At 37.7% G+C, this 25,951-nt stretch overlaps 1 protein-coding gene across 16 annotated transcripts in view; it reads right to left on the bottom strand.

Moving 5' to 3' along the window:
* Nucleotides 1-19,458, bottom strand: part of PCDH15 (protocadherin related 15) — an 870,688-nt gene extending 851,230 nt beyond the window's left edge. For 12 of the 16 annotated variants that reach the window (XM_088842500.1, XM_088842496.1, XM_088842498.1 and 9 more), the window contains exon 1: nt 19,337-19,458. In XM_088842500.1, coding sequence (XP_088698626.1) covers nt 19,337-19,427 — 91 coding nt within the window. In that variant the 5' untranslated portion in view covers nt 19,428-19,458. The remainder of the gene's footprint in view (nt 1-19,336) is intronic. The other 4 variants (XM_088842501.1, XM_055425191.2, XM_088842492.1 and 1 more) reach the window with 1 other exon arrangement.
* Nucleotides 19,459-25,951: the final 6,493 nt, after the last annotated feature.

Below are 25,951 nucleotides of genomic sequence, written 5' to 3'. Positions count from 1 at the left end.
AAAGAATCTGTCTGCAATACAGGAAACACAAGAGACACGGGTTTGATCCCTGGGTCAGGAAGATCACGTGGAGAAAGAAATGGCAACCCACTCCAGCATTCTTGCTCGAAAAAATCCTGTGGACAGAGGAGCCTGGTGGACTCTGGTCCAAAGGGTTACAAAAAGTTGGACAGGACTGAGAGACTGAGCACACATTAATCTTTACTAAAGTGACTTTGACCCAAGTTGTTTTATTTTTTCTTTATTTTTATAAGTGTCTGTTGTAACTTTCCAATGTGGAGAATGAGAATGAAGTGATAAAATTTGATAAACGTATTCTGACATACATTTTTTCATTTATTTTAGAAGCATCTCTTCAAATAACTCTTTATATTAAACCTGTTCAAAGTGGTTTTGAATCTCAAATCTGAAAGAATGTTCACAAAATACTTAAGAAATGCATTTTAAAAGTGCCAGTGAGGATATTTTATTTTTTTCTAGTGCAATTTTGTAATAGAATTCAATTGATTAATATACTTAGTATAATTAGTACAATATATTCAAGTACATATGCTGCCAAACTTAGCATGCATAAGTGTTATGAGAAGAGAGTCTAATTTGATTCTCTGAGGTTAGAATATTATTTTGCCTTTATACATACTTTTGAAATCTACTTGATCCTATACATCTTTAAAGAGTGTGTCACATTTTTTAATACATACTTGTGTTCTTTGCTAGAGCAATATATATTTGCAATTTGGTATAGATCTAAAAAAAGAAATTCCATTTGAAATATGGGTATAATAATCACAAAACCATATAATTCTGAATGAGATTCAGTTATTTTTAAAATGTATTATTTTTTATATTCTGTCATTGATTAAAAAATCTATTATTTGTTTACTCTAGAAAAGCATATCAGCAATATTAAATTGCAGCATTTCATATCACAATGTGTTTATTCAAGATCAAGAAAGAGTACTACTAGTTGACATATCTCTGGGGGAATGAAATTGAATCTTATCTGTTTTCAAAGGGCTTTCTCATAGGTTTCTAGTTATTCATATTAGCAATTCCATTATTGACCAGTTGTTACTACAATTAATCTTCTCCAGTAATGAGAAAGAGTTAGTAGAAAATCTAGAATTACAGAGTTCCTTTGTAAGGATATTGGCATAATCTAACGTTTAACTTTAGCATGGGCATTTGCATTGAATTTTTTTCCCTAACAAATAGAAGCTGATTTTCTTACTGTTTTTAGAATGTATTGGTTTGCCCAAAAAGTTCATTCAGATTTCTTTCAGGTGTTACAAAAACCCAAATGTACTTTTTGGCCAACCCAGTAAATTAGCCTCTGTGTAAATTTGGTTCATGCTACGGAATGAAGCAGTTAGTTTTATGTATCAAAAGAAGACTCCTGAAAGTCCCTTGGACAGCAAGGAGATCAAACAAATCAATCTTAAAGGAAATCAATCCTGAACAGTCACTGGAATGACTGATGCTGAAACTCCAGTATTTTGGTCATCTGATTCAAACAGATGACTTATTGGAAAAATCCCTGATTCTGGGAAAGATTGAGGACAGAAGGAGAAGAGGGTGTCAGGGGATGAAATGGGTGGACAGTGTCACTGATGCAATGAATGTGAACTCGGGCAAACTGGGAAATGCTGAAGAACAGGGAAGCCTGGCATGCTGCAGTCCATGGGTTGCTAAAAGCCAGACACAACTGAGTGACTGAATAACAAAAAACTAAAACACGTTACCAATGCTTTCAAATGTCACACTTTTGGGGACCTGCTTTCAAAAAACACATTTAAATGGGCTAGAGAAAAGGACTATTGGGTTTAGTGGATCCAGGGAGCTCTCAATGATAAACACACATTGCTCACAATGGCTTGGGTCCAGTGTCAGTAGTTCATTGGATAATATTCTTTCTAGTTTTCTTTCTCTGGAAATATATCTCTCTTTTTATTGTCAAATAAATGCCCATGAAATTAATATTTAATAAATTATATTTGACAAAGGTCTTAGTTTGAATTTAAATCTTGGAAATTTAGAGCATAAATTGAATTTTTTCCCAAGTTCAGTATCACTGGGAAGGAAATTGGATGGCATCTCCTTTAAAGTGTTCCTCATCTGATAATAAACAGAAGCTTTAGAGGTTTTAAAATATGTGTGTGCATTCTGGTAATTTTTACACTATGAGAATGAAAATACAAGCTGGGAATTTTTTTCCTTTGGTCTACAATACTATCAAATTCTTTCTGTAACCAGAGAGGATAAAAGTCCAGTTAAGATTATTTTCTAAAAGTAGACCTAGCAGTTAGAAATATGAAGTACTTATAGCCAAGAAAATGCTTACTGTGCTTTCTAGAACTTAAATTAGCTAAATTGAGGCAGAAAGATAATAAAAGTTGAGACAGAGAGAATACTAGACAAAGAAACTGGAGAAAGGTACAATTAGAATGAAAGACAGAGTTGAGTGAAACATATTTAAAAAATGAGAAGAATAAAGTAATTGAGAAGTATTCAGATATGAGTGAAGAAAGATAAATAAGGAGCCAACCAGTCCATTCTAAAGGAGATCAATCCTGGGTGTTCATTGGAAGGACTGATGCTAAAGCTGAAATTCGAATACTTTGACTCATGGAAAAGACTCTGATGCTGGGAAAGGTTGGGGGCGGGAGGAGAAGGGGACGACAGAGAATGAGATGGCTGGATGGCATCACCGACTTGATGGACATGAGTTTGAGTGAACTCCGGGAGTTGGTGATGGACAGGGAGGCCTGGCATGCTGTGATTCATGGGATCGCAGAGTCGGAAATGACTGAGCAACTGAACTGAACTGAAAGGAAGCTTCTTTTTTAAAAAATGAAACTAATAAAAATTGAGAAAAATTTGAAGGAGGTAAATAAAAGATAGGGAACAAAAAAGTGGAAAAGGTGGGGCTTCCCTGGTTGCTCAGTGGTAAAGAATCCACCTACCAATGCAGAATCATGCATTAGGATCCCTGATCCTGAAGATCCCACATGCCTCAAAGCAACTAAGCCTGTGTACCACAGCTACTGAGCCTGTGCTCTAGATCCCAGGAGCCACAACTACTGAGCCCACGAGCTGCAGTTACTGAAACCTCACTCCCCAAAGCTCTTCTCTACAACAGGAGAGGCCACTTCAATGAGAATCCTGTGCACTTCAGTGAAGATTAGTCCTTGCCCACCGCAACTAGAGAAAGCCCTTGTACAGCAACGAAGACCCAGCACAGCCAAAAATAAATGAATAACTAAAAAAAATTATTAAAAAATTGAAATGGTATAAATTCTATGCCTGACACCTTAACAAATGCAGCTGAAAATTTCACAGGGTAGATGGACTGAAAATCATTTAAAGAATTGTAGTGTGCAGAAATAAGTATGTAGAAAGCATAGTGATTGTTCTAAGAAATTGTTGATTTAATATAGTGTGTGATTGTATGTGTGACCTGTGCATTTGTGTAAATGTTTTCAGATAAAAGAAACGAAAAGAAATATTGCTTAATGACAATATAACGTAGTCTATTTTGTCTATTTAATTTGAAAATAGTAGTGCTTATTATAATATACCCAAAATATATATTTATCATTTCCTATATGCTAGAAACCACACTAAACAACTTACATACATACCATCAGTTAATCCTAACAGCAATCAAATCAGTTGCTGTTATCCTGTTTAACAGATGGAGATCTAAGTCTTAGAGAGATTATATTATTTATCAAAAATCACATATTGATTTTGCCAGGATTTGAACAAAGTCTATTTGATTCCAAAGCTCAGGCTTTAACTACTGTGCTATAGATGATCTTTCATATCCCACATACCAATGCTTCATCATTAATCCTCTCATGTTTCCCTTTGCTTTGACTGCACATATGAATTTATATGTATCAGATTTAAATCTAAAGTAGCTCCTTATCCATTTTACATGTAGCTCAAAAGTGTCTCATTCTATAAGTCTTTCTTCCACTAACTATATCTGATACAGACTGTAGCACTCCTCTAGGCAGGCAGCATAAATGTCATCTTTTTAACTTCAGCCTCTCACAATCTATATACAGTATATTGATTTATACTTGTAATCCCTTTTGCTGATGTTTCATATAACGTAGGCATTAACATATATGAGGTCAAGAAGTGTATCTCATTCATATTTTCAACCCCAAATGTAGCACAAAACTGGTATATGCTAATAAATATATATCAAATAAAAGAACATATAGTAGAAATTGATAATAATATTCTCTTAAAGTTCCATGGGTTGGTGTTCATATTATTATACTTTCATGACTACTGTAGCACTTTATACTCAGGCTGTAAAAACAAGGCTGCCTAAGCTAGGATTATAACTCTTAGATGTGGGAGCTGTGCGACTTTAAGTGAGATAGCTTGATATCTTTAAAGCTTCAGTTTCCTCATCTGGAAAATGGGAACAACAATAGAATTTATCTTATGGTGTTTTACTGAACATGAGAAAGATTAAATAATATATATTTTGGTGAACATTCCTTTCTTCTTGCTCTACTAGAAAGCTGGCTATTCCCAGAAGATGCTATTGTTCTGTAGCTCTCTCAGTGCCTCACCGGGATGGTGGTTGCTTTATTATATCCTTACATCACTAGGACTTGAGGTAGGGTGTGTATTCTTAAGCTTACTCTTTCCCTATTAGTACTGCCACCATATTAAAACGAAAAGAAAGAATTAAAAAAAAAGAAAGGGAAAAAGAAAAAAAGAACCTTTTTGTATCTTCAAATACTCTGCATTTCCTCTTCCTCCACTCTCTCAAAACCACTGCAAATTTTTATTCTCAACATTACCTCAAACCATCACTATCAATGCCATGAATGAGTACCATGTTGCTCATTCAAATTTCAGTTCTCACATTTCATCTTACTTGATCAGACTTGACACAGCTGATCACTTTCTCCTTTAGCTGTCTTCTTCCTATGACTTTTAGTAAACCACTCTCTTCTAGTTTTCCTCTCTTTAATTATCTCCACATATTAATGTTCTTTTTGATTCTTTCTCATCTTCCTGGACTATATGATCACTGTGTTTATGGTTCATTTCTAGCCACATTTGTTCCTTTGATGATCGTTGACCATGTTGATCATTCAGACTCTCCTGATGCTTAGACCAAATATACTAATATCAAATATACTTAAATGCTATTTTTTTTGTTTTCTTTATATCCAACACACCAGCCAACTCTATTGATGTACCTCAAAAATGCATTGACAGTCAACAATTTTTACCACCTCAGTCATGAAAACCTGGTCTATGCTATCTTTAGTTTCTGCCTAGAATATCATTAATACATTTCTCACTGGTCACCTTGATCTTAACTGATGATTCTCAATACAAGGGTCAAAGCAATTTTGTTAAAACTTGTGTGAAATCATTTCACTCCTCTGCTTGAAACATTCTGGTAGCTTTCCATCTCACTGAGAGACAAAGACAATATCCTCCACTGCCTGTAAGGCCTGGGCAATCTGCCTTCACACATGCCAGTTCTCAGATCTTAACTCTTTCCCCTTTACCTCACTCTGCCCCACATTTCACCCACTACAGTTTGCTTGCAATTGTGTTCTACAAACAGAATAGGCATGTCCCCATCTCAATTCCTTTTCACTTATTGTGATCTATGTCTTCAATGCTCTTCTAGGAATTTCCATAATTTTCCCATAATCCTCTCTGAAATTTACACCAAGGGTACTTAGTAAGTTCTTCCCACACTTTCCTATTTAAAATTATGTTCCCCAAAATATCCCTTTCTCTGCTTTTTTTTTTTTTTTTACATAAACTCTTTCATATACTAATATACTACATAACTTTCTTCAGTTCAGTTCAGTTCAGTTCAATCGCTCAGTCGTGTCCGACTCTCCGCGACCCCTTAAATCACAGCACGCCAGTCCTCCCTGTCCATCACCAACTCCCGGAGTACACTCAAACTCATGTCCACAGAGTCGGTGATGCCATCCAGCCATCTCATTCTCTGTCGTCCCCTTCTCCTCCCGCCCCCAACCTTTCCCAGCATCAGAGTCTTTTCCAGTGAGTCAACTCGTCGCGTGAGGTGGCCAAAGTATTGCAGTTTCAGCTTTAGCATCAGTCCCTCCAATGAACATCCAGGATTGATCTCCTTTAGAATGGACTGGTTGGATCTCCTTGCAGTATAAGGGACTCTCAAGAGTCTTCTCCAACACCACAGTTCAAAAGCATCGATTCTGTGGCGATCAGCCTTCTTCACAGTCCAACTCTCACATCCATACATGACCACGGGAAAAACCATTGCCTTGACTAGACGGACAGTGGTTGTATTATTTTCTGTCTGTCTCCAACATCAAGCAAACCTCACAAATATAAGGATTTTTTTTTTTTTTTTGGTTTATTTTGCTGTATCAGGGCTTCCTCGAGGGCTCAGTGGTAAAGAATCTGCCTGCAATGTAGGAGCTGCAGGAGATGGAGGTTTGATCCCTGGGTTGAAAAGATCCCTTTGAGGAGGGCATGGTAACCCACTCCAGTATTCTTGCCTGGAAAATCCCATGGAGAGAGGAACCTGGCAGGCTCCAGTTCATGGGATCACAAAGAGTTGAACATCTAAATGTCTAAGCACACAAATATCTGCAGTTCGTATAACAAGGTTTGACATCTAGTAGCCATTTAAAAGCATTTGTATAAAACTATATAAGCTTCTATAACTGAAATGTAATGACATAGCATATGCATTACACATGAGCATACATCATATGCATCAAATATAAATATATCAATACAATGTGAGTAGAGTGTGTATTATGTGTAAGCTGTTTGTCACATAGAAATCACCCAATAAATATTAGCTATAATTGTTAGAAAATGTATATGTGCACAGTAGACATTACATATGCTTGCTATACCTGAAGAATGAATGAATTAAAAAAATCAGCATAATGCATTATTCATGTTACATTAAAATGCTGTAGCTTTGCCTCTATGAGATACCAGCAGAATTGCTTTCTATGAATTCAACAGACCAACTGTGGCCAAATTCTGGATATAACCATACAAAATATTGATGACTGAGTTAGTATTATCCTTTTCATACATGATCTAAGAAGCCTGAACAACTGTCATCAGTATTCCAACTATTCAATAAAGCCACTTAATAAACTCAGAGTAGCTGAACAGTCATCACTGAGCAGGCTGATTGAGCAGCCCTGACGGTCAGTATAGGATCTTATAAGAGCAGGGAAGATTGGTATCTGGAACTTAGAGACTGATGTCAGAAACAATTGGCACAATGTGATCCACCAACATTTTGAACAGAATGCCCAGGACAACTGTTAATAATCAGAAAAAGACAGAAAACACACTGATGAAAGGATAGATTCACTTTGAGTTTTATACAAAGAATTTTCTAAGTGATGCACTCTCAAGGGATAAAAACCGAGCCTCTAAAAAAATTGTATAATTTACCTAAACTCTGTTTTCCTATAGAATCCTAAAAAGGATGCTATGTGTATTATCTCCAAAGCAGAGATAATTATTGACTGCTTTGGTTCCTATGTCAATTTTGAGCAGTGTCATAGAAATCAAACCGTCACTAAATGTGTCTTTGAATTACTGTTTGACTACCTACTTGCGCCTATATTATTAAAAGACACTTCATCTCTCAGTTCTATTTTTCTTTATGGAAGGCATACTAATTTAAATAATCACTAACTGGATCATTCTGCCAGGTACTGAGGGAAACAAAAAGTAAATGAGACTTTCTGTGTTCAGAAATTTATAATCTAAACATAGAAACAAACATTATTTGACTTAATATAAAGGGGAAGATGAACATTAATTATACCAGTTTCCTTGGGGTGTAATTGACAAACAAAACTATATATTTTTAAGGTGCACAATATATGGCTTGATACCAATACACTGTAAAATGAATGATTACTGGTACCAAATTAATTAACATAACCTAATACAACCATCACCTCACATAGTTCCTTTTTTTTATTAGTGTGGTGAGAATACTTAAAATCTATTAGCAAGTTTCCAGTATATAGCACTACAGTATTATTAACTATAGTCACCATGTTGTACATTAGATTCACCAAAATTATCCATCTTGTAATTAAATGTTTGCACCATTTAACCAACCTCTCCTCACTTATAATATCATTAATAACAACATCAAAGAGTAATGAGCAATTTGGTTTCAAGGTATAATTAGAATCGAGCAAAATCTTCTCTGAACAAGGTCATAAAACAGCATATACAATCCTCAGTTCTAAGATGTATGCATCTTAAATCAGAGCACCAGTATTCAGGATTCTTCAAGTTTTCCAAAATTTCCAATCCTGTACCTTGAAAAATAAAAATTTATCCTGCATTTTGTGACTACTTCACCCCAAAATCTTCAGCAGATTTTGCATTTGTATTCTCCCAAAACACATGCACTATATATGCACCTATGATTATATAAATCATCATATTGACTATATATCTCATTATTATACTTGAATGAAATAACTGCCTCATTTGGTTTCCCTAATATCTTTCATGGAGTTGATGTTCAATAAAATGCAAACTAAAAAATGTTCTATAGAGAAGTGAAAATGTGGTCTAGAGAAAAAGTAAGAATATGTACAGTGGACATGTAATAATTTGAAAGTACTGTGAAAGGGAATTTAGAGAAAGCAGAACATGACCAAGGAGAGGACCTTTATAATTGTTAGAAAATATTCAAACTGGCTCATTATAAAATATAACTCTTTATGTAAATACAAAGAAAAGTGGGGCAATTTCAAAATCATGGACTGGAGAAAGGTAGAATATTCACCAGGAAGATCATGTCTGATATATAGTCAGAAAAAGTCAGTTCGAAGAATCACTGAGGAAAAGAAAGTTGCCAGAAAAGTAGATCAATAATGTTGTTTGCTGAAATGCTACAAAATTATAGGATTTGTCCAAGAAAGTAGTCACTGGAGACTTTAGAGAGTGCAGTTTCAGTAGAGATGTGAGAAAACCCAAATTGCAGAGCTTAAGGGAATTGTTGCAGAAGTCGTGGTAACAAGTACAGAGATTTGATGGGAAAAGATCCAACTAAGAAAAGCCACTCTGTTATGAGTTGTATCAGAGCCAAGCAAGATTATAATTACACTTTTGCTCAATATCAGTTTTTATTAAGAACAGTTAAAATGGATTCTACCTTCTCACACAATTTGAATGTGAGTATTTTATGTTTCAATGGGTTCATATTTTTAAGGTTGTTAGAACCAGAGAGGGAACCATTTACCCTACTGGTGATCATGAATTGTATTGTATTACTTATATAGTGAATTAGATCTACTTCTTTCCCTTTCTCAACAGGACAAATGAAAGTATCTGAAATATCAGTTCAGTGAAGTTCAGTCACTCAGTCGTGTCCGAATCTTTGCCACCCCATGAATCACAGCACACCAGGCCTCATGTCCATCACCAACTCCCGGAGTTCACTCAAACTCACGTCCATCGTGTCAGTGACGCCATCCAGCCATCTCATCCTCTGTCGTCTCCTACTCCTCCTGCCCCCAATCCCTCCCAGCATCAGAGTCTTTTCTAGTGAGTCAACACTTTGCATGAAGTGGCCAAAGTAATGGAGTTTCAGCTTCAGCATCAGTCCTTCCAATGAACACCCAGGACTGATCTCCTTCAGAATGGACTGGTTGGATCTCCTTGCAGTCTAAGGAACTCAAGAGTCTTCTCTAACACCACAGTTCAAAAGCATCAGTTCTTTGGTGCTAGGCTTTCTTCACATTATGACTCTCACATCCATACATGACTGGAAGAAAAACGATAGCCTTGACTAGACGGACCTTTGTTGGCAAAGTAATATCTCTGCTTTTGAATATGCTATCTAGGTTGGTCATAACTTTCCTTCAAAGGAGTAAGCGTCTTTTAATTTCATGGCTGCAACCACCGTCTGCAGTGATTGTGAAGCCCCCCAAAATAAAGTCTGACACTGTTCCACTGTTTCCCCATCTATTTCCCATGAAGTGATGGGACCAGATGCCATGATCTTTGTTTTCTGAATGTTGAGCTTCAAGCCAACCTTTTCACTCTCCTCTTTCACTTTCATCAAGAGGCTTTTGAGTTCCTCTTCACTTTATGCCATAAGGTTGGTGTCATCTGCATATCTGAGGTCATTGATATTTCTCCCGGCAATCTTGATTCCAGCTTGTGCTTCTTCCAGCCCAGCGTTTCTCATGATGTACTCTGCATAGAAGTTAAATAAGCAGTGTGACAATATACAGCCTTGACGTATTCTTTTTCCTATTTGGAACCAGTCTGTTGTTCCATGTCCAGCTCTAACTGTTGCTTCCTGACCTGCAAATAGGTTTCTCAAGAGGCAAGTCAGGTGGTCTGGTATTCCCGTCTCTTTCAGAATTTTCCACAGTATTTTGTGGTCCACACAGTCAAAGGCTTTGGCATAGTCAATAAAGCAGAAATGGATGTTTATTATTCAATGATCCAGTGGATGTTGGCAATTTGATCTCTGGTTCCTCTGCCTTTTCTAAAACCAGCTTGAACATCTGGAAGTTCACGGTTCACATATTGCTGAAGCCTGGCTTGGAGAATTTTGAGCATTACTTTGCTAGCGTGTGAGATGAGTACAATTGTGGGGTAGTTTGAGCATTCTTTGGCATTGCCTTTCTTTGGGGTTGGAATGAAAACTGACCTTTTCCAGTCCTCTGGCCACTGCTCAGTTTTCCAAATTTGCTGGCATATTGAGTGCAGCACTTTCACAGCATCATCTTTCAGGATTTGAAATAGCTCAACTGGAATTCCATCACCTCCACTAGCTTTGTTCGTAATGATGCTTTCTAAGGCCCACTTGACTTCATATTCCAGGATATCTGTCTCTAGGTGAGTGATCTCAGCATCGTGATTATCTTGGTTGTGAAGATCTTTTTTGTACAGTTCTCCTGTATATTCTTGCTACCTCTTCTTAATATCTTCTGCTTCTGTTAGGTCCATACCATTTCTATGCTTTATTGAGCCCATCTTTGTATGAAATGTTCCCTTGGAATCTCTAATTTTCTTGAAGAGATCTCTAGTCTTTACTATTCTGTTGTTTTCCTCTATTTCTTTGCATTGATCATGAGGAAGACTTTCTTATCTCTCCTTGCTATTCTTTGGAACTCTTTATTCAGATGCTTACTCTGCATTCAGATGCTTATATCTTTCCTTTTCTCCTTTGCTTTTCCCTTCTCTTCTTTTCACAGCTATTCGTAAGGCCTCCCCAGACAACCATTTTGCTTTTCTGCATTTCTTTTCCATGGGGATGGTCTTGATCCCTGTCTCCTGTACAATGTCACTAACCTCCGTCCATAGTTCATCAGCTATTCTACGGAGAAGGCAATGCCAACCCAATCCAGTACTCTTGCCTGGAAAATCCCATGGACAGAGGAGCCTGGATGGCTGCAGTCCATGGGGTCGCACAGAGTTCGACACGACTCAAGTGACTTAGCAGCAGTAGTAGCAGCTATTCTAAGTTACCTTAGAAATAACATATTTGGGGTATGGGTGCGTTTCTGTATTAGCACAAAGTCTTCTAAAGTACAATAATTGTTCTTCTGTTTCTCAGAGTTTATGTATTTACTTTTTGGACTCTTTAGCTCTCTGGCTCCCAGGATGTACAGATGGGCTTTAACCGAGCCTATTACTAGTCTTTAGAGAAACTATGGAAGCAATCCTGCTAGGCAAAGGGTCAGAATATAGATAAGTTAAAAAGTTAACATTTTTGAACTTGCTTACTGAGAAATCATTGCTGAAACAAGAAACCTCTGCCCTGAAACAAAATCCAATTTGGAGGTACAGGATCTACAATTTTCCTCACCTTCAAAAAAGAGGAAATAACAAATGCAAGTGCGGGTACAAACTAAAGCAGAGGACACAGCCAAGCTTTATCTGGAAATGAAATTTAGACATTTAGAAATGAAATTTAGAAAACTTTACTGGAGTAAGTACGGGTGTGAGAGTTGGACCATAAAGAAGGCTGAGTGTCGAAGAATTGAAGCTTTTGAACTGTGGTGTTGGAGAAGACTCTTGAGAATCGTTGGACTGCAAGGAGATCAAACCAATCAATTCTAAAGGAAATCAGTCCTGAATATTCATTGGAAAGACTGATGCTGAAGCTCCAATACTTTGGCCAATTGATGCAAAGAGGCAACTCTTTGGAAAAGACCTTGATGTTGGGAAACATTGAAGGCAAGAGGAGAAGGGAATGACAGAGGATGAGATGGGTGGATGGCATCACTGACTCGATGGACGTGAGTTTGAACAGGTTCCAGGAGATGGTGAAGGACAAGGAAGCCTGGTGCACTTCAGTCCATAGGGTCAAAAGGAGTCGAGATGACTCAGTGACTGAACAACAGCAAAGTACTGAAAGTGCTGTTTCTTGGCATATTATTCTAAATATCCCATAATAACATAATCTAAATGGCATATATATATATAAAAGTTTATAAAACTTCAAGAAAAAGTGCCAATCACTAGAATTTAAAAACTCAGCCTGTAGAAAAAACAACAGTCACTCTGAAAACTTGAATTTAACATATCTGAATAAAAATACACTCTGTAAGATGGAAAAAGTGAAAGGGGTAGATAAGAAAATATGACTTTATTATATTAAGATTAAAATTTGCATAAAATATATGCTATGTGTGGTTTCAAAATGTGTTATCTATTATGTATGAGTGTGTGCATGTATATTGTTCAATTTCTCTCATTGTGTGCTGCCTTAAGAAATAATATTTAAATGAAAGATGTTTCAGAGACAATCAAGTTCATTGAAAAGTACTTAAGTATAGTCTCTAATAATCATCTTTAATTATAATCGAAACAGACTCAAAAGAAACTATTGCATTGTACTATGTTCAGAGAAATAAAATCAGTCCTGATATTCCTTGGAAGCTGAAACTCAATACTTTGGCCGCCTGACGCAAAGAGCCAACTCATTGGAAAAGACCCTGATGCTGGGAAAGACTGAAGGAGAGAGGAGAAGAGGACGGCAGAGGATGAGATGGCTGGATGGCATCGCTGATGTGATAGACATGAGTTTGAGTAGGCTCTGGGAGTTGGTGATGGACAGGGAAGCCTGGAGTCCTGCAGCCCATGGGGTTGCAGAGTCAGACATAACTGAGCAACTAAACTGAACTGATGTTCAGAGAAATATAATGTTAACAAGAGGAAGATGACCTGAACTAAACTTGGAAATAGCAAACTGAAAAAAAGAAAGGAAGTTTACAAACATTTCCAGAATAATACTAAAGAGACAATGTGTATCCCACAAATAGACCAGTACAGTCCATGAAGCAAGGATATTATTATAACAGTGCCTTATATGATCGTCTGTAATAGTCTGGAAACATGAACAATTAAGATTTTTTAATTCTTCTTGCAGAAGAGTTAAGTTTATGTAGTCAATTCTTAAGGTATGTAAAGGGAGGAAACATCATTCTAAGAGACATAAGTGTTTCAGCTCTTTGGGTGGTTTTATTTTCCTTATAATGCTATTATTAGCATTGTAATTTGTATGTCATTCTCTTTTAAGTTTATTATTATAAACCATTGTCACTCTACTTTTTGACCTCTAGAAGTACTTGATAAAAATGAAGTTTTCAGGCTTAAATGTCAGATCTTAGAAGATTTTATTCTCAGACATTAAAACATGGCTATACCTTTAATCGGAGAAGGCAATGGCACCCCACTCCAGTACTCTTGCCTGGAAAATCCCATGGACAGAGGAGCCTGGTGGGCTGCAACCGATGGGGTCGCTAATAGTCGGACATGACTGAGCGACTTCACTTTCCCTTTTCACTTTCATGCATTGGAGAAGGAAATGGCAATCCACTCCAGTGTTCTTGCCTGGAGAATCCCAGTGATGGGGGAGCCTGGTGGGTTGCCATCTATGGGGTCGCACAGAGTCGGACACGACTGAAGCAATTTGGCAGCAGCAGCAGCAGCAGCATATCTTTAATAATGACATATCTATGTCATCACTGATTTTCCATGGATTAATGGATTGCCTAACAAGCATAACAATACACCTGAAAATGTTCAATTTTTATTTCAGGGTTCATTTGAATTAGTAAGCCCTCCGAGGAAAAAATATAGTCACTAATACTTTGAAAATAAAATGGGGACTTCCCAGTTGGTCAAGTGGTTAAGGATCCACCTTTCAATGCAGGTAAAGTAGGTTCTATCCCTGGTTAGAAAACTACGATCCCACATACCATGGGGCAGCTAAACCCATGTGCTGCAACTACTGAGCCTGCACACTCTGGAGTCAGTGCTCTGAAACCAGAGTAAGTCTGTGAGCCACAATGAAGAGTGCTCGTGCCACAATGAAGACCCAATACAGCCAAAATATTTACAATAAAATAAAATGCAATTTAACAAAGTCTTCAAAGAAGTGAAAGTGTTAGTTGTTCAGTCATGTCCAACTCTTTACAACCCCATGGACTACAGCCTGCCAGGCTCCTCTGTCCTTGGAATTTTCTAGGCAAGAATACTAGAGTGAGTTGCCATTCCCTTCTCCAGGGGATCTTCCCAACCCAGGGATTGAACTCGGGTCTCCTGCATTGCAGGCAGGTTCTTTACCATCTGAGTCACCAAGGAAGTCTTCAAGGTGGTCAGTAAATATGAACAGATATAAGGAAAGTATATATAAATTGTGCCCAGGAACACAAAGTACTCATTTAAAATATATTTATATATATATAAACATATAAAAACAAACACTTATTTATACATAATTAGAAGTAAAAATAGAAATAAAGCTAAAAATATTTTAGTGAACACTGGTGATATGTCAGATAGTGTATTAAACTGCATAAAAGTGAGTTTCAGAGAGCTATTCTTAATGAGGAAATAGCCTTACTAAGTATTAATATGTGACTTTTTGAGATTGTAAAGAGCACCTCTTCAGACAGTTGCTCTGGTTGTGCAGTATATAAGGATTTCATTCACATCATAGATATATGCTAAGTTACATAATAGTTCAAGGGCAGGATGGAAGATTTTTGGCTTCCAGGCTGAATGCCTGAGCAATCAGGGAGAACACTTTCCTTTAAAAAAAAAAACTTACCTTGACTTTTGTGGTCTGCACACATTTAGGGAATCTCTTTCTAACTCTCTTGTTCACACACACACACACGTGCACACACACACACTCATTGGCACATATATTCTTTTAAAGCTCCTCTAACACTTTGATTCTGGAGAAGGCAATGGCAAGCTACTCCAGTACTCTTGCCTGGAAAATCCCATGGACGGAGGAGCCTGGTAGGCTGCAGTCCGTGGGGTCGCTAAGGGTCGGACACGACCGAGCGACTTCACTTTCCCTTTTCACTTTCACACATTGGGGAAGGAAATGGCAACCCACTCCAGTGTTCTTGCCTGGAGAATCCCAGGGACAGGGGAGCCTGGCGGGCTTCCATCTATGGGGTCGCACAGAGTCAGACAGGACTGAAGTGACTTAGCAGCAACTTAGCAGCAGCAACACTTTGATTCAAAGTTAGTTATTATGTTACAATATATGGTTCTTTTTAAAGAAATACTTTTCCTATCTGATCATGATTATCTAGTCAATATAGTCAATCTGAAAATGCAAAGAAAGTAATAAAAAATGAAAATAAAACTTACCCCTTATATACCATTTTCCTTTCTTCATTGCCTTCTTTCCCTCCCTTTCATTATTCACTAATTCATTCAAAATCAAAACAAAATAAAAACACAAACCCCATGGACAACTTGCTTTTTTACCTCACTGTGAGTAATATGGTAGAATAAGGAATATGGTCTTAATATCTTTTATTCCACATAATACATAATTTAGCAGATAGCCCTGCCTCCTCTGCTTCCAATGGCATCTCCTGTGCAGGCTCCCCACACTCAGTGGAATCACAGCACATGTTCCTATTTCAATAAAACTGTCAGGATTGGTAATGAATTAAACTGTATGCTAAAATAACAATCCTAATACTTTCATATTGGGCTAGAGTAGCTACTAAAACTATAAATCAATTATGTTTTCCAATATTCAAGGGCTAGCTAAATTCTGGCTTTTAAAATTTAATACTATCAATCTCAATTATATGTTTATTCTTTCTTAAATCTGCAGTTATCAAACAAATGAAATCTTCATTACAAATAGGTCATCTGCAAATTTTATTATTGAATCTAAAAACTTCCCCTAACAATTTGAGAAATATTGAAAGACTCAAAATTTGGTTCAATCTAAGTAAAAAAAATTAGAAAATAACTATTATGCAGTAAAGTTTTCTTAGAAGCTGATTCACACATGTGGGTAATACTAGAATATTCCATTTCATGATAAAATATTTCTCGAATAAACAGTATTTTTTCCCTTCCAACTTCCATATGCCTAAGTAAGGAAATACACAGAATATACACAGAGTCTCTTGGACTGCAAGGAGATCCAGCCAATCCATTCTAAAGGAGATCAATCCTGGGTGTTCATTGGAAGGACTGATGCTAAGGGCTTCCCTTGTGGCTCAGCTGGTAAAAAAGATGCCCACAATGCAGGAGACCTGGGTTCAATTCCTGGGTTGGGAAGATCCCCTGGAGAAGGGAAAGGCTACCCACTCCAGTATCCTAGCCTGGAGAATTCCACGGACTGTATAGTCCCTGGGGTCACAAAGAGTCGGACACGACTGAGTGACTTTCACTTTCACTTTTCACTGATGCTAAAGCTGAAACTGCAATACTTTGGCCACCTCATGCGACAAGTTGACTCACTGGAAAAGACTCTGATGCTGGGAGGGATTGGGGGCAGGAGGAGAAGGGGACGACAGAGAATGAGATGGCTGGATGGCATCACCGACTCGATGGCCGTGAGATTGAGTGAACTCCGGGAGTTGGTGATGGACAGGGAGGCCTGGCGTGCTGTGATTCATGGGGTTGCAAAGAGTCGGACACGACTGAGTGACTGAACTGAACTGAACTGAACCTTTTATTTGAAAGTCCAGGAGAATTCTATTCTTTAACATAAGAAAAACATAAACTTCTATACTAATAGCCTTAGGGTATTTAAAATTTTTCCACCTTCATATTTCTCTATCTTAGATCCGAACTATGTATAGAAGTCAGGTGTCAACTATCAGATGGGTTACTCCAACCAGTAAACCTCTCAAACTTTTTTTCACATATTTCTGTCATGATTAGGATTGTCACTACATCTTCCTTCAGTCTAACCCATACCTGCATCCTCTAGCATTTGGATAAGAAAAATTGGCTCAAGAAATCAATATCACATATTTCAGTTGTGTTATTTTGTGCATTAGCCATGCTTTGTTTACTCCTGATTTCATTCCTGCATAATATGGTCTCAAACTTTACTAGGGATTTTAAAAACAGATGTGAAAACCATTTTCATGAACAATAAAATAAAGGTGATGTCAGAGTCCCTTACTGAGGGAGACCAGAGAGAAGTGGGTGACCTACAGGAATGTGTTATTACTTCTGGGGGGGCATCAGAGGATGCAAGTATGGAAGGAATGCTGAAAATCTCATAAAGTTGAGAAACCTTTATAAAAAAAACTATACCAAATTTTTGTTTCTTTGCCACAGTTCTGGTCCTTCAGTCTTTCTAGGTGTTGAGCAAATTACCTCCAGGAGGAAAAAACTAAAAAGGCTTTCTAATTGTGGCTGGGAGGTTTTCCATGAGTGCAGTGAGGGGGCAGCCTTATTGTGAAATGTAACTTGGCAGGTGTGAAGCTATACTCTTCTTCAGAAAGTTACTTCATGGTCAGCGGTGACCTGATGATCTTATTTTGGAGGCTATCAATATAAGCACATTTAGAGAGACAAAGAGCTGAAATGAACTTATTAAAGAAGCTAATTTATAGCATTACAGGTTAAACCAGGGATGATTTCCTCCGATAACCTGTTACATTGCTAAAAAGTACAGGGTCTAATGTGAACAATGACAGTCCTTCCATCTCAGTGTAAACACTAAAGATGAATAAAGAATGCCGTATGGCATGAAGAAATATTAACACACTGATTTGTCATCTATTCTTGGGGCATAAATTAAAATGTATTATTTTACTTTAAAGTCATGCATTTTTAAGTTTCATTGATATTTATTTTTGTTTTAAAGTAGCAATTACATTATTTATTTCTCACTACACTTTTAACTTCGTTTTTAGACTGGAGACTCACAATCCTTATAAATGGCCATGACAGGGACATTAAATTCAGATGTACTTGGAGTAAGCACTGTGCTAATTAGCTGAATTTTCCAAGGGATTAGGCTGTTGACTTTATGAAAATAGTTGATACTGTGAATTATTCTGCAAATCCCTATGCAGGCATGATCTTCTAACTATGCAAGACCGAGACTGCTTTAATACATATACAATTTGAACACCGTATGGAGGATAAAGTCAAATTCATTCATCTATCATCAGATTATTTAATTAAGGCAAGCAAAGCTCACAAAAAGTATACAAAATTCACAATCTTTGATGTATCTAAGAGCAAATAGGTAACATGACAACAACAAATGACTAGTAAATATAATAAGCATAATAATAACAATAGAAAAAACAGTTTTCTTGAATAGCGAACTTCTAGGGTGGGAAACTTTATCCACTTTTCTTCTGTTAAATAGAGAGATCCACATTCCCATTAAGTAGTATTCAAAGACAGATGCCTTCAATATTGAAATATCTAAGACAGGCACATTTGGGCCATTGCAGATATAACAAGTTAAATGGTTCCATAGAACTTGATGATTAATGTACTTTTATCAGGTGACTGAGTTACTATTAGGGAATGACTCAAAGTCTAACGCCAAGTCTTTTACACTTTTTCACTCTTTCCAAATAAAATAGTGAAGGCATGAAACCCCCCAATTTAAGTACTAACACTAAAATCACTTATGCCATCCACCTTTGACCCCTTCGGAGATCTCTTCTCATAGGGAATTTTGGTATTTTTCATATTCCTAATTTTATCCAAGGCTACTGTTTGTGTTTTTATAATTGTTAGCAAATAGAATTTCACATTGTTTATAACAGTTAAGCATTATTTTAGTGAGAACATGTAAGTGTTCAAACAGCAGTTTAACACTGGGATTTTCTACCATATTGCAATCCTTATTGAGAAACAAAGTGCATCAGATGTTACTTTTGTAAGATTATTTAAGTAAATTATTGCAAGGAGTCGCAAACTTTTAAAAATGAACTACAAATTAGTATTATTCATTTCTATGATGTGCTACATTTTCCATAGAAATCCTGGCTAATGCTAAAGGTCAGAGTAAAAGCACACTTACCATCATCATATTGGCCCAAGCACACTGTGAAGAGACAACCAAGGATAATCCCTGAAGCGAACCATTTCCAGAGAGAAAACTGTTGGAACATCTTTTGTCAAATTCCACTCAAGGCTGATCTGAAATAGAAAGAGGGGAAAAGAAATATTTGACAAGTTCATAAATCTGTTATAGGTAAACATACCTGTCACAGCACAGAAAAGTCTTAATGACTTCATAGTTAATTACCTGTGCCACAACATCCATTATCAAAGTAGCATAACTGTTTAATGTACTAGAACTCATCTACATGAGCTTACAGATGAGCAATCTCTAAGAAAAGACATCCATTCTGCTATTTACTTTGTAAGCAAGTAAGTTGAGATGTTAACATACTGATGACATTCAGTTCAGTTCAGTTCAGTTGCTCAGTCGTGTCCGACTCTTTGTGACCCCATGCATGAATCACAGCATGCCAAGCCTCCCTGTCCATCACCAACTCCCGGAGTTCACTCAAACTCATGTCCACAGAGTCGGTGATGCCATCCAGCCATCTCATTCTCTGTCGTCCCCTTCTCCTCCTGCTCCCAATCCCTCCCAGCATCAGAGTCTTTTCCAGTGAGTCAACTCATCGCATGAGGTGGCCAAAGTATTGGAGTTTCAGCTTTAGCATCAGTCCTTCCAATGAACACCCAGGATTGATCCCCTTTAGAATGGACTGGTTGGATCTCCTTGCAGTCCAAGGGACTCTCGAGTCTTCTCTAGCACCACAGTTCAAAAGCATCAATTCTTCGGCGCTCAGCTTTCTTCACAGTCCAACTCTCACATCCATACATGACCACGGGAAAAACCATAGCCTTGACTAGATGGAACTTTGTTGGCAAAGTAATGTCTCTGCTTTTTAATATGCTATCTAGGTTGCTCATAACTTCCCTTCCAAGGAGTAAGCGTCTTTTAATTTCATGGCTGCAATGATGACGTTAGAACATCTTTAAAATTGAGACCCTGTGAGTGAGTCAAATGCCATCAGTTTAAGTCACTGAATTTATCTTATGTATAGAACAGTTCAATTATAACATCTAAGTTTTTGCAATAACTTAAGATACTAAGTTGTTTGTATCCTACATAAAATTTCAATAGCCATTTGTCTTATAGAATTACATAGAAAAACCCATCATCAAAACAGAAATTCATTTTTAGTAGAGTGACAGGCCGGAGAAGGCAATGGCAAGCCACTCCAGTACTCTTGCCTAGAAAATCCCATGGACGGAGGAGCCTGGTAGGCTGCAGTCCGTGGGGTCGCTAAGGGTCAGACAGGACTGAGCGACTTCACTTTCACTTTTCACTTTTACACATTGGAGAAGGAAATGGCAACCCACTCCAGTGTTCTTGCCTGGAGAATCCCAGGGAAGGGGGAGCCTGGTGGGCTTCTGTCTATGGGGTCACACAGAGTCGGACACTACTGAAGTGACTTAGCAGGAGCAGCAGAGTGACAAGAGATTGACTTAACCATGTCATATAAGACTAAGCCATCAGTTTTTACCAAATCTGTCTTTGGAAGCATTTGCATTAATTTCATTTTAATTATTTTGTTTTTCTTTGCAATCTCTCAGTAAATAAATAAATTGAATGAGGAGTTAGTGGCCTGTGAGCAGATGGGCCAGTCTTCTATCTCCATCAGAAAAGAAAAAGTGAATTAGCCTCAAGGGGCAAGAGAGACCATTGAGGCTATGATAAATTGTAAAGTGCAGGGTTTTTCTGGAGAAACATGTGGGAATGTAATCCAGTGTTACTGAGTCTTCTGATTTTCCAGAACATGATAAATTTCTGTTTTCCACAGTAAATTTCAAATTTCCATGTGAGACTGTTTCCATGTGAGTGTGTAGATGGTTGCCCAAAACTTTTTATAGACTAAAAGTTTCTGGCAGGTCATACTGTCTTCTAAGGTCCTTCAGTTAACAACTCCTGCCAGGGATTCTCTCTACTAAACTACTCATGGTTAAGGTCCTTCAGAATGCACAAAGGAAATAATTTGAATTTTACTTTTGCATATATTTTGCTAAATTTGTATTTCTGCTTTAATTTTTTTATTTTATAAGGTTTATTTGCACAATAGCATGCAAAATATGTAATTTATTTAAAATGAGATCATAATTACAAGCTCAAACAATTTTTATTCATGGAATGAAAGTGAAAGTGAAGTTGCTCACTCATGTCCGACTCTTTGTGACCCCATGGACTGTAGCCTACCAGGCTCCTCCATCCATGGGATTCTCCAGGCAAGAATACTGCAGTGGGCTGCAATTTCCTTCTCCAGGGTATCTTCCCAACTCAGGGACCAAACCTGGGTCTCCCACATTGTGGACAGATGCTTTACCATCTGAGCCACCAGGGAAGCCCATAATCATGGAATCCGTGGTCCATAAATTTCAAGTCACAGAACTAGATCACAGACCTTCTAAAATGGAATCTATTCTTCTTGTGTTTCTTCATCTTAATATAAAGAGTGTTCTTTTTATCTAACCCTCACATATTTTCCCCCTCTAACTGGTAAAGAACTCAGCTTCTACTTTTATAACTTCTAGGCAAAGATAATGGCAAGCCACTCCAGTACTCTTGCCTAGAAAATCCCATGGATGGAGGAGCCTGGTTGGCTGTAGTCTGTGGGGTCGCTACGGGTCGGACATGACTGAGCGACTTCACTTTCACTTTTCACTTTCACACATTGGAGAAGGAAATGGCAGCCCACTCCAGTGTTCTTGCCTGGAGAATCCCAGGGATGGGGGAGCCTGGTGGGCTTCCATCTATGGGGTTGCACAGAGTCGGACACGACTGAAGTGACTTAGTAGCAGGCAAAGATAATGGCAAGCCACTCCAGTACTCTTGCCTAGAAAATCCCATGGACGGAGGAGCCTGGTAGGCTGCAGTCCGTGGGGTCGCTACGAGTCAGACATGACTGAGTGACTTCACTTTCCCTTTTCATTTTCACACATTGGAGAAGGAAATGGCAACCCACTCCATTGTTCTTGCCTGGAGAATCCCAGGGATGGAGGAGCCTGGTGGGCTGCCATCTATGGGGTCACACAGAGTCGGACACGACTGAAGTGACTTAGCAGTAGCAGTAGCAGGCAAAGATAGAGCCAATCATTAATTATCAAGCAGCTATAATGATACATGTTTATTGTAGGAAAGGAAAAAATAAAATTGGCAAATACTAGTCATTTTAAGAGCAGTTGATTAGAGTGGGGCTTCTTTTTAAATTCAGGTTCTTCAACTTCCCAGTTATGACTGCACAAATGAAACAGCATCGCTGTCTCACCTCATTATTAACATGGAGATATAATAGTGCCTACCTCATAAATTTATTTGGAGGATTAGGTAAATGGCTATAAATACATGCTTAGAAAAATACCTCAGAATGAGCACTCCACAAAGCTTAACATGAGTGTTTTTGACTCAGTATCTATGAAGTCTTCAAAGTGGTTAAACATACATTTTCTCAACTCATCTTGAGTGAAACCTCTAAGGTAGGCATTACTGTCTCTACTCGGTGGAGGAAAGGATATGCTCACAGGCTCAAGGTTACAAACTCATGAGTGGCTGAAGTGGTGGTGAAGTTTGAAATTTTTGCTCATTTCGTTACAAAAAAAGGACAAAAAAATGTTCAAGAGAGCACATGGTTTTCTCCTTTCAAACTACATGGAGGCCCAGATTAGCTTGCTGCATTTCTTTCCTGTATACTAAGGAGAAATACTGCATGCCTCTCCCCAAACCTGAAGTATATATAAGATTTGTGCAAATAATGGCTTCAATTCCTCTTTCTTTTTCTAAAGAAATGTTACAACATTAAGAAGCACAAAATAGTGTTTAAATTTAAAAATAAAGGGAAAACACTTAAATATCTAAAGGATATTAGAAAAAAACTTTAAAAAAAAGCAAATTCATTTTCTTTACTAGTTTTACACTCTCTAGAATTGCAGGCAAAATTCTTACAGGTGCCTTCAAACAACACTCTAACATGGTATTGTACTTTTATTATAAATTCCGTGTTTAACACTGCCTTGTTCCTTGAGTGAAAATTTCCCTCCTGATCTCCTTGGTCAGTAATGCTATGCTCTGTCAACCTAGACCACGCTCGATTCTAAAAAGAAATGTAAGTGACCTATAAATAATGTCATCGTACTTGTTTTTTTTGGAGATGATTGACTACCGTATTCAACACTGTTATAGTTAATAAAGACATGGTTTTGCAATAGTGATTTCAAAACACAGTTGATCCTTGAACAACTCAGGGGTTAGGGGCACCAATCATCCCCCTTCCTCCAACCAAAAATCCAAATATCTCTGCATCAAATGACTTACCCAAAAGCAGGAAGCTAAAACAGTTTGGATAGAATCAAGACTCTAGGTTGCTCTCAGTCCATGTATTGTGATTCCTGGGCTTCCCAGCTAGTGCTGGTGGGAAAGAACCCACCTGCCAATGCAGGAGACATAAAAGACATGGGTTCAATCCCTGGATTGGAGATACCCTTGAGGAGGTCATGGCAAAGCAATCTAGTATTCTTGCCTGGAGAATCCCATGGACAGAAGAGCCTGGTGGGCTACAGTCCACAGGATCACAAAGAGTTGGACACGAGTGAAGCAACTTAGCACACATACACATTGTGATTCCCTAATCAAACACAAATTTCCCCCCACACTTAAAGATTGTAAAATAAAATTATAGGTGCTAATTTTATTGAAAAATAAAACCACATAAAAGTGAATCTGTGCTGTACAAACCCATGTTGTCCAAGGGTTATCTGTACTATTCTATTGTCAATAATATTGGGGGGAAAAGCACGCTTTCCAATTATGTTATAATCTTACACATAAGTGGTTTCAGTTTCATGATATTTACTATATATTTTCTGTAGTCTTTGGAATATTTTACTATTATTACTAAAGACAATATATTTATTTTGAGTTTCACATCATTTGTATGATAAAGCTATCAGATAAAATTCATATTCATTTCTCTGGCATTGAATATTCTCAGAAATTCAATTATTCAACAAGGATTTATGGAGGGTCTATGAGGTACCACTCACTCTTATAGACAGGTGGAACTTATCAATTAAAAACAATGCATATCCCTGCTTCTATGAATCTTACATTCAGAAACTGGAGCAAGGTTATATGAAACAAACAATTGCATTCTGGTAACACACCTTCATATTATAAAGCAGAGACATTACTTTGCCAACAAAGGTCCATCTAGTCAAGGCTATGGTTTTTCCAGTGGTCATGTATGGATATGAGAGTTGGACTGTGAAGAAAGCTGATCGCTGAAGAATTGATGCTTTTGAACTGTGGTGTTGGAGAAGACTCTTGAGAGTCTCTTGGACTGCAAGGAGATCCAACCAGTCCATTCTAAAGGAGATCAATCCTGGGTGTTCATTGGAAGGACTGATGCTAAAGCTGAAATTCCAATACTTTGGCCACCTCATGCAAAGAGTTGACTCATTGGAAAAGACTGATGCTGGGAGGGATTGGGGGCAGGAGGAGAAGGGGACGACAGAGAATGAGATGGCCTGATGGCATCACTGACTCGATGGATGTGAATTTGAGTGAACTCCGGGAGTTGGTGATGGACAGGGAGGCTTGGGGTGCTGTGATTCATGGGGTCACAAAGAGTCGGACACGACTGAGCGACTGAACTGAACTGAACACACCTGCAGAAGAACTTGACAAGGAAAGCACAACTATTTCAACAATCCTTGCTGAAAGCACCCTTGATGGTATCTAGTAACTTGAAGGTAGATTACTGTTCATCTCTTGGAGGGAGACTACATAAAAGGCCTTACACTTTAAAGTACAAATGCAAAGTCTGTCAGTACACAATGCTCTACTCTTTAGCTGCTGATCCCTGCCCTCTGGAGTCTGGCTTGGTTGTGGTGACACATGGCAAAAGCAACCAAGGTTAACAGCAGTTTTCCCTCTGGTACATTTTTGAAAATGTTAACTCCTTTCTTTAAGGCTCTGCCCTTAATGCTACATGAAAAACCACTAATTTCTTTTATGTGTCAAAGTGTATACCTACACCATGAAGAGAAATCCAACATCAGCATTGTGTCAGGAAGCAAGCTGGAAGCTCCCAGGGAGCTGAGGGTGGAACATGAGCATTTCACCCTTCAACAGTCTGTTCAGTCAACTTTGGTACTTTGCTATCACTGACAACAAAACTTGTCACTTTTATACTGCTTATAGGAAATTTATACAATTGCCTCCTAGAATATGCAAACTCTCTTTCAAAGCAGCCTTAACTATGAAATTTAAAATACAAACCTTTCCAAAATCACCACATCGCACCACATCATATATGAATTTCCTTAACTGATTGGTTGAAAATCTTTCTTCTACTTCACTGTTGTGGGAATAAACAAGGTTTTCATTGCTACAGAAAACAGTTATCGCTCATAAGCATGACCTGATGAATCAATCTTTATCTTTTTTCTTTGTAATATGCACTTTCAAACAATAAAATTTCAGAGCTTTTATGATCTGTTCTCTTTTTCTATTTATCTCTTCCTATAGTTTTAATATATTTTATTAAATATATATTAATATATTTATGTTTAGGACTACCCTGGTGGC

This window comes from Moschus berezovskii, chromosome 12 (assembly GCF_049115385.1).
Source record: "Moschus berezovskii isolate FMDL1 chromosome 12, NW_MosBer_1.0, whole genome shotgun sequence".
Taxonomy (NCBI): domain Eukaryota; kingdom Metazoa; phylum Chordata; class Mammalia; order Artiodactyla; family Moschidae; genus Moschus; species Moschus berezovskii.
This window is presented reverse-complemented; position numbering and strand designations above follow the sequence as displayed.